This window comes from Equus przewalskii, chromosome 2 (genome assembly GCF_037783145.1).
Source record: "Equus przewalskii isolate Varuska chromosome 2, EquPr2, whole genome shotgun sequence".
Classification (NCBI taxonomy): Eukaryota; Metazoa; Chordata; class Mammalia; order Perissodactyla; family Equidae; genus Equus; species Equus przewalskii.
This window is the reverse complement of record NC_091832.1, coordinates 83,748,342-83,766,235: the sequence shown is the minus strand read 5'-3', so window position 1 is coordinate 83,766,235 and position 17,894 is coordinate 83,748,342. Positions and strand designations below refer to the sequence as shown.

At 35.5% G+C, this 17,894-nt stretch overlaps 1 protein-coding gene across 5 annotated transcripts in view; it reads right to left on the bottom strand.

The window, feature by feature from the left end:
- IQCM (IQ motif containing M) overlaps positions 1-17,894 on the bottom strand; it is a 417,332-nt gene that overhangs the window by 65,646 nt on the left and 333,792 nt on the right. For all 5 annotated transcript variants that reach the window (XM_070611629.1, XM_070611626.1, XM_070611625.1 and 2 more), the window contains one exon: positions 8,552-8,713. In XM_070611629.1, coding sequence (XP_070467730.1) covers positions 8,552-8,713 — 162 coding nt within the window. The remainder of the gene's footprint in view (positions 1-8,551; positions 8,714-17,894) is intronic.

Sequence of the window (17,894 nt, the reverse complement as noted above, 5' to 3'; positions counted from 1 at the left end):
GATCCAGCAATTCCACTTCTAGATATTTATCCAAAGAAAACAAAAACACTAACTTGAAAAGATATCTGCACCCTCAAGTTCACTGCAGTATTATTCACAAAAGCCAAGACATAAAAACAGCTTAAGCGTCCATCAATAGATGAAGGATAAAGAAGATGTGATATATATACACAATGGAATATTATTGAGTTATAAAAAAGAGGTAAATCTTGCCATTTGTGACAACACGGATGGATCCTGAAGGTATTATGCTAAGTGAAATGAATCTGACAGAGAAAGACAAATACCACATGATCTCACTCATGCGTGGTATCTTAAAAAACAAACAAACAAACCCAGAAGCGAACCTACAGACACAGAGAATAGACTGGTCATTGCTAGAAGCAAGAGGTCGTGGGGGCAGGCAATACGGGTGAAGGTGGTCAAAAGGCACAAACTTCTAGTTATAAAACAAATAAGTAATAAGTCCTGGGGATGTAACTTACAGCATGGTGACTACAGTTAATAGTACTATATTGTCTACTCAAAAGCTGCCAAGAGAGTACATCTTAAAAGTTCACATCAAAAGAAAAAAATTTGTAACTATGTATGGTGATGAATGTTAACTCGACTTCTTGTGGTGACCATTTAGCGATATACACAAATATTGAATCATTACGTTGTACACTTGAAAAAAATATGATGTTATATGTAGATTATATCTCAGTAAAAAAAAAGGAGTCCAGTGCTAAGTGTGCCGGAGTCTTTTCTTTTTTTTTTAAAATAATGTCTTAAAACAAAGTTAGCTCCCACGTCTGAACTTTCTCATGCTCTTCTCTTCCCCTACAACACTTTCTTCTGTTCTCTACTTAGTAACTCTAATCTACTCTTCAAGAACAAACATATATCATCATGTTTATAAAATCATCTCTACTACTGCCAGATGCAGTCATCCTCTTTTCCTAGGCTCACAATTATAGTTCATTGCTTTTATTATATCAATTAGCACATAATCTCTGTTTTCTTTTACTTTTGTGTGCCTACTTATTGAGAATAACATTTCCCCACACTCTCAGGAAAGCCTAACAGCTCCACAGCTATGGTAACAAGTTAAGACTAGACTTCTTTTTAAACTTTGTTAACCAATCCTTATAGTTCTCTAGCTATGGTGACAAGTAACCCCTAGAACCAGTTTTAAACCTGTTTTATCATCAGGTGACAACTCACCTCAGTAAACACACTTCTGAAATCCAACCAGTCAATGAGAGATCCTACTTTTAAAAGTTAACCAGTGAACGAAAGTCTCACTCTAGTAACATACTTTTGAAGGCCAATCAGCAACTCAGTCTTTCCTGAGGAACCATGCTCTGGTTGAAATGGCCTATGTCATTTCAGCCTCACTGCTAAAAGTCACTAATCACTGACCTGCCCACTGTGTAAGAAATTACCCCCAAACTAGAAGCCTAAAACAACAAACTTTAGTCTCACGTATTTTCTGAGAGATAGCAATCTGGAGTGGATTTACTGGGCAGGTCAGGCCAGGCTCATGAGGCTGCAGTCAAGCTGTCACCGGAGCTAACAGTCATCTGAAGGACTGATGGGGAGGAGGCTCCGCTTTCATGTTGCATTACTCACAGAGACCTCAGTTCTTCATTGACTGTAGGCAGATGCCCTCAGTTCACCAGCATACAGACCTCTCAACAGGGCTGCTGGAGTGCCTTCATGATATGGCAGCTAGCTTTCCTCAGAGCATCTTATTCAAGAGAGAGTAAGGCAGAAGCCACAAAATCTTTCATGACTTAGCCTCACAGGTGGCATAACCACCACTCCTGCTGTTTCTCTTGGTAACAAAGATCAACCCTGCTACAATGTTTGTATTTGCAAAAGAGGATGAGTATCAAGAGACACAGATCATTGGGGCTATCCTAGGGGGTGGCTACCACTTCCCACAAACCCTATATAATAACAGTCTGCTTTGCTCAGAGAGAATGTTTAACCAGCATAACGCTCTCTAACTTAGATGGACAACAAATTCAGCTTTACATTTTTATTTCAGGCGTTGAGTGTTGCTGTCATCCTATGTCATTTAGAGATGTTCTTCCAAGATATTTTTTTGGAGATACTCATTTGGTAGCATTCTATTTGACCCATGGACCAATAGGAGTGCTCAGTGGGGCTGAATGAGCCAAAATTCTGATGGTGCTTTGGATATGCTATAATGTGAACACATCTAGGGTAAAGATTAGGCTTTAGTTATTTCTCAGTCTTTATTGACAAGCATATAGTAGTCACAGGTTTAATGCTTGTTGAATAAATAGATGCAGAAATGAAATAATGAAACATTCTACAATTTTCATATTACAAAGTTAATCAGCATTGAGTGATAAATTTTTTATGAATGTGCAACTCACTTTTCCTTTAACTTATAGACCTGATGCCACATCTTAATGTCTTCTTCCTCAAATGCTTCCAACCTGCTTGGTGAAACTGGGTTGGGGCCGGGGCAGACACAGCCCTGATTTTTTTCATTGAAGTTCAGGAAAAAATGGAATCTACACAGAATACACTCATTTCATTAAATGAGGAAGACTAATTCATCATCCTAAAGAATTTTCAACAACTTGACCACAGTTGAAAAACTTTAACCAGATAGAATATAGCATTAATGTTCATCTTCTTCTTGGATGATTTTTATTAGTATACTGACTGTTGAAAGTTTTAACCAAGTGAAACATCTAAAAATAAAACTTTTCCCACAAGAAATTAAACTTATTATAAGAACATATTTCCATCATTTTCCCTTAACAAAGAATATCCAAGAGACATTAAGGAACATAAAAGTGGAGGCTGTTGGCAGTGCACAGTTGGTAAAAAAGGGAGATCAATGAGTATATACCCAAACAAATTTACAAGACCAATTGAATATAAAATATAGTTTTTAGTGACTACATTATTCTCCTCAAGCAAGCACATACTTCACAGGAAAATCGCAAACTGAACTAGCCATAATACATTTAAACTTATCCAAATTATAATACACCACTCCCTACACTTAAGCAGATATAAATGATATAAAATATATGGAGCTCTTTTCAGATCAGGATTTATTTGAGTTTTCCATTTTACAATAATTAATCCTACAGAACACCTCAAAGAACCAGTTCAACAGTCAACTTAGTTTTGACAAGAGTAATAAATGTCTATATTTCTAAAAATATTAAGGATAATCAGGACAAGTCAGGACAGAAAATTTAAGATGGCAAAATAAATTACACACATAGCACATAGTTATAAGAAAATATGGCAAGAAAGAGAAGATAAAAACGATGGATAGAAATCCAAGTAAATGCTGAGATGTGCATTTAAAAAGTCTTTAAAAAGTGCAAATGGGCCAGCCTGGTGGCACAGCAGTTAAGTTTGCGCATTCTGCTTCGGCGGCCCAGGGTTCGCTGGTTCAGATCCCCGGTGCGGACCTACGCACTGCTTGTCAAGCCATGCTGTGGCAGGCATCCCACATATAAAGTAAAGGAAAGTGGACACGGATGTTAGCTCAGGGCCAGTCTTCCTCAGCCAAAAAGAGGAGGATTGGTGGCAAATGTTAGCTCAGGGCTAATTTTCCTCAAAAGAAAAGTGCGAAGATATAAGCAGAACATGTAGTAGCTAGGATTATATTCACAATAAATCAGACATATTGGATTATCATATTTTATTCTGAATTCCATCACTTAAAATAAATGAGAAAATCTGGAAAATGTTTAGGAAGAAGTGCCAAAAGACTTTAAGAATTAGAAAGAGGGTTTCTGAGGAATAATATTTTAAACGGCCTATTTTAGAAAAAAGAAAGATTCTTATTAATCTATGCATAGCTTTTATTTTGTGGATAGTGAACAAATTGCAACAGCAATAAGGGGTATATAAAAAAGAAAGTCTTATGTTGCAAAGTAGAAAATTCTGAGAGAGAAGATCATTAAAAATCAGACTTGACTGTCAAGGACGATAGTGTAATTGTCAGTCTTTAAAGATGGGATTCTCATCTGGCTAATGTACATCGGGTCTTGCCTGAAGGCAGTGGAATAAACTGAATGACATAAAAAGATATCTTGTACTTTGATAATGGATAGCAAAACAGTGATTAGGCCAGGAAATGAGGTTCCAGTATTAATTACGTAACATAAATAACCATATGTTATAAGGGTAAGTAAAATTTATGACATGGAGGGCTGGAAATAATATATGAAAAAGAAGTAGTATAACTAGAGGTCTTTGCTCATTACCTGGGCTCTAAACTAATTAGAAACCTTCCATTAATACAACAATATGATTTCAGTTAAGAATGGACCATCGGTTGGAGAGAGTAATTTAATTTGTATTCCCTAAACGATTTCTTAGAAAGATAATGGCTAACCTACCCCTTTCAATGTATTCCCATTAGAATTCCAGGAGTTCCTTAGTATAATCTACAGCTTCCAGGTTGAAAATCCACCAAAGTCACAAAAACTTAATGAAGGAGAGGATCAAGTTCAGTGTATTTGTGACAGGTCAGCAGATCAGGGGAGCTCAAGGACAGACAACTCAAAAGGAAAGGTAACTGAAGACATGTTAAAAGACTAGCCTTCCAAAACAGCCTTTCTGAAAATAATTTTGACAAGACATATGTTCTTGGAAAAAAAACTAAAGATTTTTCTTTTTATCTCATTGATGTTCTAAGATTATAAAATTATGATTCAGAAGAAATACTTTGTGCATATTAAACAATTCGACATTATGACTTATGCAGCATTCCACTGGCATTCAAGCCACAGTGCTACAGATTATGGGGTATAAAAACAAGGATATACTGAATATTTTTAGAGTATGTATGTTCCTAATACCACACAATTTGTTAGCAACTCATGCCATTTACAGAGCATTCAGTAACTCTATTAACTACTCCTCAGTTCTTGCTGATGATATGTCTGTAAATCTAGGGAGCGAAATCAATAAACAGGAGTGCCTACATTGTGGAGTATTAAGGTTGGAACACACAATAAATTCCCAGAGCTATCTTCCCTAAAATGTTCCTAGTCGAGGAGTTACTGAATTTCAGAAAGCACTTCTGTAATAGACTAATCTCTTTCAAGGCAAATGTTGCAAACTCTCTTGTCAATCAATTTAATAACAACTGTAATTCAAAAAGATGCAAGGCCCTGGTCACTCACCAAAAAGGGAAGAGATAAGCATAAAACTTTGGAAGATGGAGCCTTCAACTTACAACATAATGCCACTTGCATATTCCCTTTCTATTCATTTTATTGGAATCAAATATTCACAAATGGGTTCTAGACAATAAACACAAATCTTTTAGAATGATATAGGTCACATTCCAGTAATTTTCAAGTGGAAAATTGCAAAGGGAAAATAAATCACAACCAAGATCTTGATGCATTTTATAGAACCTAAAGTCTTCAACTTTCTTTTTCATAATTTTCTTTCCCTTCCTTTCTTCCTCTAGGTTATCTATCAGAACTGAGCACTTAAAGATACCTTTATATGCAATAGCCCAATGAAACTGCATTAAATCTGTGACTTTCTGTAGAGAAGTCCTAATATCCTACTTTTAAACTTAAGAAATCTTTCAAAAGTATTACCAAAATACAAATTTCACTCTCTTCTTTAAATTTCTTTTTCAACTTTATTTTTATAGCTTTATTGACATAGGAATGAAAAGCTGCACATATTTAAAGTATACAATTTGACGAATTTTGACATATGTGTACGTGCATGGACCTATTACCACAATCAAGATGATAAATATTTCCATCACCCCCAAAATTCCATTTCCACAAAAATCTACTGTGCCTCATTTCCACTCCCCACTCACATTCCAGATAATCACAGATCTGCTTCTGTCATTTGGTTTCGTTTGCATTTTCTAGACTTTTATATACACAAATCACAGTCTTGTACTTTTTTTATCTGGCTTCTTTCACTCATCATAATTCTTTTGAGATTCAGCCATGTTGGTACGTGTATCAATACTGTCAATAGTTTGTTCTTTTATACGGCTGAATAGTATTCTGCATGGATATAACACAATTTGTTTACCCTTTCACTTGTAGATGGGCATCTGAGCTCTTTCTAGTTTGTGTCTTTTACAAAAAAAGGAATCTAAGAACATTCATGTACGAGTCTTTGTATGGACATATACTTTCTTTTCTGTAAACATCTAGAAGTGGTATAGATGAGTCGTATAGTAGGTGTACGTATAACATTTTAAAAAAGTGTCACACTATTTTGCAAAGTGTTTTTACATTTTACATTTTCACTGGCAGAATATTAATGTTCAACACTTGATGTGGTCAGCCTTTTTGTGTTTTTTGTTTTGAAGAAGACTAGCCCTGAGCTAACATCTGCCAACCCTCCTCTTTTTGCTGAGGAAGACTGGCCCTGAGTTAACATCCGTGCCCATCTTCCTCTACTTTATATGGGACGCCTGCCATAGCATGGCTTGCACAAGCGGTACCATGTCCACACTCGGGATTTGAACCGGCAAACCCCAGGCCGCCAAAGCAGGACATGCACACTTAACTGCTGCGCTACTGGGCTGGCTGCAGCCTTTTTGATTTTAGCCATTATAGAAGGTGTGTAGTGGTATCCCACTGTGATTTAATTTACATTTCCCTAATGACTAATCATGGCGCATTTGGATTTGTCTGCATTTGGATTTGTCTGCATTTGTATAAATTCTTCTCTTTTTATTTTATGTTTACTTTTTAAATTTTATTTATAGTAAAATTACTCTTTTTGGTGTACAGTTCATTTTGACTAATTTTTAGAGTCATACAAACCACTACCATGATCAAGATACAGAACAGTTCCATCACCCTAAGAAGTTCCTCATGCTTCCTCTTTGTAGTCAAACCCTCTCCCAGACCTTAGGCCCTGGCAATCACAAGACTGATCTCAGTCCTTATAGTTTTGCTTTTCCCAGTGTGATTTAAATGGAATCTATATATAGCTTTTGAGTTTGGCTTCTTTCACTTAACATGATGCATCTGAAATTCATCCACATTGTGTGTATCTGTAGTTCATTCCTTTTTATTGCTGAGTAGTATTTCACTGCATAGATATAACAAATTTTGTTTATTCATTCACCAGTTGGAGAATATTTGTGTTGTTTCCAGCTTTTGGCAATTATGACTAAAGCTGCTATGTACGTTCATATATAGGTTTTTCTGTAAACAAACACTTTCATTTCTCTTAGATAGTTACTTAGGAGTAGGGTGGCTGCATTTTATGATTAGAGTACATTTAATTTTACAAGATAGTAACAAAATATTTAGAAATTGGTTGTAGCATTTTGCATTTCCACCAGCAATGTATGTGTTTTCCAGTTGCTCCACATCCTTGCCAGACTTGGTATTGTCAGATTTTTAAATTTTATTTTAGTCATTCTAATAGGTGAGTAGTGGTATCTCATTGTAGCTTTAATTCGTATTTCCCTAAGGACGATGATGTTGATTATCTTTTCATGTGCTTATTTGCTATCTGTTTATTTTATTCGTCTATTTGTTTTTGCCAAAATACAAAGCTAATTCATAGAAGAATATACTTTTCAACAAATAGTGCTAAAATATTTGGATATCAATATGTCAAAAAAAAAAAGAACTTCAACCTATACCCTGATCCTTGTACAAAGCAACTCAAGATAGTTACACACTAAAATATAAAACTTACAACTATAAAATTTCTAAAGGAAAACCTTGTGACTGGAGGTCTGACCAATATTTCTTGGACATGACAGTAAAAGCATGAATCATAAAAACAATGCAGTCGTAAATTGGACTTAATCAAAATTTAAAACTTCTGTTCTTCAAAGGATATTATTAAAAGAAAGGAGAAGTCACAGACTTGGAGAAAATATTTGCAAAGCATATATATGTTAAAGGATTTATATCCAGAATATCTAAAGGACTCTCAAAACTTAATTTAAAAAAAATCAATATAAATGGCCAAAAGATTAGAAAAGAAACTTCACCAAAGAAAATATACAAATGAAAAATACATAAAAAGACACGTTTATCATTATCTACAAGAGAAATTCAAATTAAAACCACAATGGAATACCAATACATATCTATTCAAATGGCTAAAATCAGAAAGATAGATTATACCAAGTATTATATAGCTGTGGAGCAAATTCAACTCTCATATCTCTGCTGGCGGGGAATATGAAATGGTATAACCACTTTGGAAAACAGTTTAGTTAAGAGAAATGCAAGCATATGTCTATACACAGTCTTTACAGGAATGTTCATAGCAGCTTTCCTTGTAGTATCCCTTTTTTGAAAACAACCCAAATATCCATCACTGGGTGAATGGATAAACACAGCATGTTTCCACTATTCTCGTGGAGGCACCAAAGTGTAAATAACCACTTTTTAAATTGCAAGCATAATAGTTAAGAACTAAAGGGCATATTCTATAGGGCCTATGTATCACCGCACATCATCTAAGTGAAGAATAAGCTATATAAAGTCAAGGGTCATTTCTTTTTTATTATAAAAGGAAATAATAAAGTTCAGCATCTTACCTATATATTTATATCCTTCTTCCCCATTTACTATGGGTCTCAGCCAAGTTGACTTAAGTCGTTTATTACTATGCACGTGGGCACCTTGAGGAGGATAAAGCGTAAATAACATTTCAACTGCCTGGAATTTCTTGATGACTTCAGAATATTTTTCATGGTCTTCTGTAAAAATAATATTAAAAATAGTATTAAAATTTTTTTCATTTTTGATATTCTTACAAAATGTCTAATGCGTTTCTTCTAAGGGATGCAAATTGAAAACTATTTAATAATTTGAATGCTAATGGTTACACTGACAACATGGGTTTTCTTTAGCCAAAGATACTTCACCAAATATCTTACTGTTCAGATAATTACTAGCAAAAGTTAAGGAGTAAGGGCTTTATTAATATAATCTTCAAACACTCTAAGTTTAAAGCTGTATCATTAACAACTATAGAAAAAAAGTAAGATAACCAATAGACAGCACTCATATTATACATACTATAACAGAACCATATTTTTAAATTGTCATTAAACAATGAAATCATTAATCTACAAAAATGTTGAGTAACTGTAGAGCTCAATAAACAGGAACTACTGAAAGAATATTTTAAGGCTATGGTCTTTAAGAAACCATCCTAATGTATATACAAATATTTATATATCACTTACTATATGTAAGGAATTGTTCCAAGTGCTTTAAAACAATACACTTAATTTTCATAACACATCTATAAGATATATATATCTTATATATATATACCTTATATATATATAAGAAATACTATTATTATTTTCATTTTACATGAAGAATTTGAGACCCAGAGAAATTAAATAACTTGCCTAAATCTTGCAGTCTGTAAATGATGTAATTAGGATTTGGGTTATCTAAGGAAGGTCTCATTTGCAAACAAATGCTTGTGAACCAAATATGACCTTCATTAACCAGTAGATGAGAAAACTGGAATTAAAAAATAATTTGAATCATAGAGTGAAAAATCTTTGGTTATGGCCCTTGGGCCTCCAGTTTGTAATTTCAGTTTTTGGTTGATAAGCAAGTGTCCTAAAATTCAGTAAGGCAGTCTCTTGAGTAATTAATTCAGTGATTTTACCTAGAAATAATTCAAAGAAAAGAGAGATACTGATGTGTCTCCATTTATAATCCTGTTACATTTTCTTTCTTTCCTTCCTAATTTCATTCTTTCCCTCCTTCCTTTCTTCCTATTTTCCTTTATTTTGTTAAATATCATATTTTGTGGCATAGTAAGTATAAGGCAGTATGACATAATGACTAAGAAAGCAGATTTGTTGGCGGGCAGTTTGCCAAGTATCAATCTATTGCCTCTCCAAAGTCACCCTTCACTGTCCTGCTTGTGAGACTACATTTCTCCCTTGCCATATGGCACAATTTTAAGCATCTTCCATAGAAAGCAACAGAAGAAACTAGAGGATGAGAGGGTTTTCCTGCTTCTGGCTGCTTCTCTGGGTTGGCTCCTTTGGGGCACCATGGCCAGCAGTGCAGGGCACCTTCTGGGCTGTGTCTCCCAGAACATACACACACAGTGGGAGCCTCCTAGCAAGGTCTGTGGTGCAGTACTTCCCATGAATGAGTTCTCAGTGGATTCAACAGTATGACAGCTCGCTATAGACAGTTTCCCCAGAACCCTAGAAAGTGGTTTCCCTGTAAGTTCCACTGGCATTGTACCTCAATGAACTTCTCTGCCAGAGCTATGCCCTCTCCAAGAAGCTCTATACCACAGAGGGGTGGGGGTGCAGGTAGGAGATCCTCTTTAAAATGCAGTCTTCCCTCAGGTGCTCTGCCTTAGACCTAGGGGTAGAGGCCACTCCCTATAGCTGTTTTTCTCAATTCTTTAGAGTTCTTTTTAGTAGCCAATCATAGTTACTCCAATCCCCATCATAGTTAACAATTCTTTATATTAAACTTTTCCTGCTCAAATTGCTGTGTAGTTTCTATTTCCTAATTGGACTTTGACACAAGCAGGCCCAGGCTAGAATTCTTGAACCACCGTTAACAGGCTGTGAAATATTAGACAAATCAATTTATTTCCAAGTGATAATGTTGACCTCGTAGGGTTATTGTTAGGATTAAGGGACGTAAAATACATAAAACATTTATAGCACCAAGTCTATAAGTACCAGATGAGTGTGTTATTAGTTTTCTTCCAGTTTTATCCATCCATAATAAAAACTATGAGCGAGTCAGGAAAAAATAATATGTTATTGCATCTTTCAATTATAAACATCTTAGGGACTTTTCCATCTCTATTTAAAAGGGAGCGTTCAGGTGACATCAGCAACATGGTGGAATGAGCTGTTCCCTTTGTCTCTCCCCCTTTTGAACTATAACTAAATGGACATTTGCTGATCAATGGAGGAAGTTCACACAGCACAAAAGGATGCCTGAGAGACACACGCAGCTATACATCTGAGGATGGATGGACTGGCACCCCAGGAAATGGCAGAGATAGGTGAGCATACCCTGCGCTCCCCTGGTAGCCCTGTGCACACACAGGAATGCTTTCCAGACTGGCGCAAATGCTCTGAAAGTGGGAACATGCACCAGGGCAATCACAGGAGGAGGCAGTGGTAACCCTTAGCCCACACTCATGATTGCTCTCCCAGTGGGGAGGGGGAGCCCACTGTACCCTTCTGCCACCAAGGAGTGGCCCTAGCTCAGTCCAGCAAGGAAGCCCCACCCACCAAGCACAGTCCACACAAGCTCCTGAATGTACCCCAGGCTGGGACAAGCACCCATAATACTCCCACAGCTTCCAGCAGATGGGGTGGGGCCAGAAACTCTGCTCCTGACTCCCCCTAGTGGCAACAGGTGGAACCTGAGACCTAAGAATACCACAAATGCCCCAACAAAAGATTAGTTAGTCAAACACCATGAGAAATGGCAACAACAATTCAGACCAGAAGAAAAATAACAATTCTCCAGAAACCAACCCTGAATACACAGAAATTTACAACTTAAATGACAGAGAATTCAAAATAGCTGTCATAAGGAAACTCAATGATTACAAGAAAACACGGAAAGAAAATTCAAGGAGCTCAGCAATAAAATGAATATCTTCACCAAAGAGACTGAAACTACAAAAAAAAATCAAACAGAAATTCTGGATATGAAAAACACAATTAATGAAATAAAAAATAATCTAGAATCCTTAAGAAATAGAACTGATGTTATAGAGGAAAGAATTAGTGTTCTAGAGGATAAACTGTAGAAATTCTACAGGTGGACAAGGAGCCAGAACCAAGATTTTTAAAAAATGAAGGGATTCTTCAAGAAATATGTGACTCAATTAGGAAAAGCAACAAAAGGATTATAGGTATTCAAGAGGGAGAAGAGCAGGAGAAAGGAGCAGAGGACTTGCTCAAAGAAGTAATTGCTGAGAACTTCCCGAACCTAGGGATGAGTTCCAGATTTACAAAAAATGAAGGTCATAGAATGCCTAATTTCATCAATGCTAAAAGAGTTTCTCCAAGGCATATAATAGTAAAAATGGCAAAAGTCAATGATAAAGAAAAAATATTACCTAAAAAGGAAACCCTATCAGGTTTTCAGTGGATTTTTTGGCAAAAACCCTACAGGATAGGAGAGAATGGAATGATATAATCAAAATACTGAAAGACAAAAACTTTCAGCAAGGAATGCTCTACCTAGTGAAATTTTCCTTCAAATACAATAGAGAAATAAAATCTTTCCCAGATAAATAAAAGCTGAGGGAGTTCATCACCACTACACCTCCCCTATAAGAAATAATTAAAGATACCTTCTCAACAGCAATAAAAAGGCATAGGTCTACAAAGCTCTGAGCAAGGAGACAAATAGACAGACATAATAAGAAACCTGCAGCTCTCTACAAGAATAGGGAGGCAAAGACTCAATTACAAAAGAGAAAGGTGAAGGAAGCATCAAAAGTAATGATAAACATCTCAACTTAGTCACAAACTCACAAAATTAAAAACAGAACAATTTGTAACAGCAATTACTTAGAAGGGGAGAGGAAAGGGAAGGAATCAGCTTAGGTTAATGGAGATAAGATGTAACGAGAAAATGGACTCTCTCATCTCCAATATCTTTCACACAATCCTCACAGTAATCAATAAACAAAACATCAGAGCAGAGCCACAATTTACAAAAAGAGATAAAACTGAGAAATCCCCCTCAGAAATGAAATGGCAGTCAGAAATACAAAGGAAGAGAAACAATGGAAATATAGAACAACCAGCAAACAAGACATAAAATGGCAGTATTAAGACTCCATATATCAATAATAACTTTAAATGTAAATGGATTGAATTCTCCAGTCAAAATAAACAGAGTAGCTGGATGGGTTAAAAACCACACCCAACAATATGCTGCCTCCAGGAAACGCATCTCAGTTCTAAAGACAAACACAGGCTTAGACTGAAGGGATGGAAGACGATATTCCAAGCTAATAGAAAACAAAAGAAAGTAGGTGTTCCTATACTTTTATCAGACAAAGAGGCTTCAAGTTGACAAAGACAATGAGAGACAAAGAGGGGCAGTATATAATGATAAAAGGGACATTCCATCAAGAGGACATACCACTTATTAATATATATTCACCTAAAACAGGGGCACCAATGTACATAAAGCAATTATTAACAGACCTAAAGGGAGAAATTAACAGTAACACAATAATAGTAGGGGATCTCAATACCCCACTTACATCAATGGACAGATCATCCAGACAAAAAGTCAACAAGGAAATAGAAGACTTAAATGAAACACTTGATTAGATGGACTTAGATTTATTTAGAACATTCCATCCAAAAACAGCAGAATATACATTCTTCTTAAGTATACAAGTATCATTCTCAAAGATAGACCATGTGTTGGGAAACAAGGCAAGCCTCAATAAATTTAAGAAGGATGAAATCATCCCAACCATCTTTTCCAACCATAATGCTATGAAGCGAGAAATCAACCACAAGAAAAAACTGAGAAAGTAAGAAATATGTGGAGACTAAACAACATGCTATTGAACAACCATTGGATCACTGAAGAAATCAAAGAGGAAATTTAAAAAAACCTGAAGACAAAAGAAAATGAAAATACAACAAACTAACTTTTATGGGGTGCAGGAAAAGTGGTCATAAGAGGGAAATTAATAGCAATATAGGCCCACTTCAACGAGCAAGAAAAATCTCAAATAAGTAATCTTAAAATGCACCTAACAGAGCTAGAAAAAGAAGAACAAATAAAGCCCAAAGTGAGCAGAAGGAGGGAAATAATAAAAGTCAGAGCAGAAATAAGTGAAATAGAGCCTAGAAAAACAGTAGAAAGGATTAATGAAACTAAGAGCTGGTTCTTTGAGAAGATAAACAACATTGACAAACCCTTAGTCAGACTCACCAGAAAAAAGGAGAGAAGGCTCAAATAAATAAATTTAGAAATGAAAGAGGAGTAATTACAACAGATACTACAGAAATACCAAGGATTATAAGAGAATACTATGAAAAACTATATGCCCACAGATTCAATAACCTAGAAGAAATGGATGAATTGGAGACTCATGACCTTCCAAAACTGAATCATGAAGAAATAGAGAATGTGAAGAGACCAATCACAAGTACAGAGATTGAAACAATAATAAAAAACCTCTCCCTCCAAAAAAAGTTCAGGACCACGAGACTTCTCTGGAGAATTCTACCAAATATTCAAAGAGGATTTAATACCCATCCTTCTCAAACTATCCCAAAAAATTAAAGATGATGGAATGCTTCCTAACACATTCAATGAGGCCAACATTACCCTGATACCAAAACCAGATAAGGACCACACAAAGAAGGAAAATTACAGGCCAATATTGCTGATGAACTTAGATGCAAAAATTCTCAAGAAAATATTGGCAAAATGAATATAGTAATACATTAAAAGGATCACACACCATGATCAAGTGGGATTTATACTACGGACACAGTGATGGTTCCACATCTGCAAATCAATCAATGTGATACACCACATTAACAAAATGAGGAATAAAAACCACATGATCATCTCAACAGATGCAGAGAAAGCATTTGACAAGATCCAACATACATTTATGATAAAAACTCTTAACAAAGTGAGGATAGAAGGAAAGTGCTGACTCTCCCAACTCCTATTCAACATAGTACTGGAGGTTTTGGCCAGAGCTATTAGGCAAGAAAAAGAAATCAAAGGAATACAAATTGGAAAGGAAGATGTGACATTCGCTGTTTGCAGATGACATGATCTTATATATAGAAAACCCTAAAGAATCCATCAGAAAATTATTAAAAATAATCAACAACTACTGCAAAGTTGCAGGGTACAAACCAATTTTAAAAAATCAGTTGCATTCCTGTACAATAACAATGAACTAGCCAAAAGAGAAATCAAGAATACAATTCCGTTTACAATCCAAAAGAATAAAATACCTAGGAATAAACTCTACCAAGGAGGTGAAGAACTTATACAATGAAAGCTGTAACACGTTATTGAAAGAAATAGATGATGACATAAAGAGATGGAAAGAGATTCCATGCAATGCGTTAGAAGAATAAACACAGTTAAAATGTCCATACTACTCAAAGCAATCTACAGATTCAATGCAATCCCTATCAGAATCCCAATGACATTCTTCATAGAAATAGAACAAAGAATACTAAGATTCATATGGGGCAACCAAAGACCCCAAATTGCTAAAGCAATCCTGAGAAAAAAGAACAAAGCTGGAGGCATCACAATCCCTGACTTCAAAATGTACTACAAAGCCATAGTAATCAAAACAGCATGGCACTGGTACAAAAACAGACACATAGATCAATGGAACAGAACTGAAAGCCCAGAAATAAAACCACACATCTACAGACAGCTAATCTTTGACAAAAGTTCCAAGAACATACAATGGAAAAAAGATAGTCTCTTCAATAAATGGTGTTGGGAAATCTGGACAACCACTTGTAAAAGAATGAAAGTAGACCATTATCTCATGCCATACACAAAAATAAACTCAAAATGGATTAAAGACTTGAAGATAAGTCCTGAAACCATAAAACTTCTGGGAGAAAATATAAGCAGTACACTCTGACATTGAACTTAAAGGGATCTTTTCAAATATCATGTCTTCTCAGACAAGGGAAACAAAAGAGGAAATAAACAAGTGGGACTTCATCACCCTAAAGAGCTTCTGCGAGGCAAAAGAAACTAGGATTAAAACAAAAAGACAACCTATCAGTTGGGATAAAATATTGGCAAATCATATATCTGACAAGGGCTAATCTCCATAATATATAAAGAACTCACACAACTGAAAAACAAAAAAAGAAAAAGCCCAATCAAAAAATGGGTGGAGGATATGAACAGATATTTCATCATCAGATATTATCAGCATCACTAATCATCAGGGAAATGAAAATCAAAACTACACTAAGATACCACCTTACCTCTGTTAAAATGGCTATAATCACTAAGACTAAAAATAGCAAATGTTGGAGAGGGTATGGAGAAAAGGGAACCTCATACACTGCTGGTGGGAATGCAATCTGGTGCAGCCACAATGGAAAACAGTATGGAGATTCCTCAAAAAACTAAAAATAGAACTACCATATGACCTAGCTATCCCACTACTGGGTACCTATCCAAACAACTTGAAATCAACAATCCAAAGTGACCTGTGTACCCCTATATTCATTGCAGCACTATTCACAATAGCCAAGACTCAGAAGCAATCCAACTTCCTATTGACTGATGATTGGGTAAAGAAGATGTGGTATATATATATATATATATATATATATATATAATGGAGTACTGCTCAGCCATAAAAAAAGACAAAATCATCCCCCTTGCAACAAGATGGATGGACCTTGAGGGTATGATGTTAAGCAAAATAAGCCAGACAGAGAAAGACAAATACTGCATGATTTCACTCATACGTGGAAGATAACAAATGCATGGATAAAGAGAACAGATTAGTGGTTACCAGAAGGGAAGAGAGTTGGGGGGTAGGTGAAAGGGATAAAGGGGCACATATGTATGATGACGGATAAAAATTAGACTAATGGGGGTGAGCACGATGAAGTGTATTCAGAAATTAATAAACAATAATGTACACCCAAAATTACACAATGTTATAAACCACTATAATCCCCCATAAAATTAGTTGAAAAAGTAAAGAAATAAAAATAAAAGGAAGAGTCCAAAATTATTCCCTTCTAATAAAAAAAAGACATCTTAACATGTGCTCATTTACGTGAACAGATATTATATATATGTATCACCTATATACAATTCTAAATCTCCTTTTTCATCTGTCAAAAGAAGAAAGGAAGCTAAAACTATTATAGCAGTTCTGAAGAGTAAATCCTGCTTTACTTTTTCGCCCAAGTCAGACTTCTTCAAGATGTTGAGCAGGGAAGACCCTCAGGCAGCAGAGGTCTTTCAGCTTGTGAACAAGGGTGAGCCGGCAGCATTACCTCACGAGAAATCATATAGCCAAATTAAACACAGTCCCAAAGTTTTCCATGACACACAAAATAAGGAAACAAAACAGATCAGAGCTTCTTTCTTTGAAACCATAAAGAAAATAAATGAAGTAGGAAAAACTAGCAATAATAGCTATTGTGTGTGAAAGGACCAAACCACACTTAAGGTTTCTCCCTTTCCCGACATTTGTATCTTCTAATTCCTTTAGCTTAAAAAAGATGTTTGGTAACATTATTAGATAGAATTATGCTCATTGGTTTTAATAAAGCGCTTTATTTTCCATAAAGGCAGATGTTTCCAGTGTAGGCAAAACAAAATGCCTACACTAAAATCTAGGTGGTGAATGTAGAACTGACACTTTCACTTACTGGCTTGTCCTGATTGAAGACTAAGTAGAAACACATGAAGTTGGTGGAGTGTTGAACTTGCCAGAACAATGTCATATAGTGATATCTGTAGTATCATACACATATTGAACGTTCTAGCTCAGGCTCTGGTTAATGGCATCATTTGCCATCAGGTAACACAAACAGACCCTTGGAGCTTACATAAACAAGGCACTATGATTTTTTTAATCTTCCTTCATAACATCAAGGTTGATCACAAATAAAGCTTTAGAAAACATACAGTTTGTAAAACATGTTCTCTTCTTTTTATTTTATTACATATTTTATCCCAAGATAAAAACAGGAATTTAATTTTTGTTGCTGATAATTGATAATTTTTGTTATTTATGGAGCACCTTCCTTTTAATACACTGCTAAGTTAACATTGCCACATTGAATTTAGATGTAGTAATACTGCCCTCAACTCAGAACTCAAAAGAATAAGAGCTCTTCCTTATCCCTTCCCCCCCAA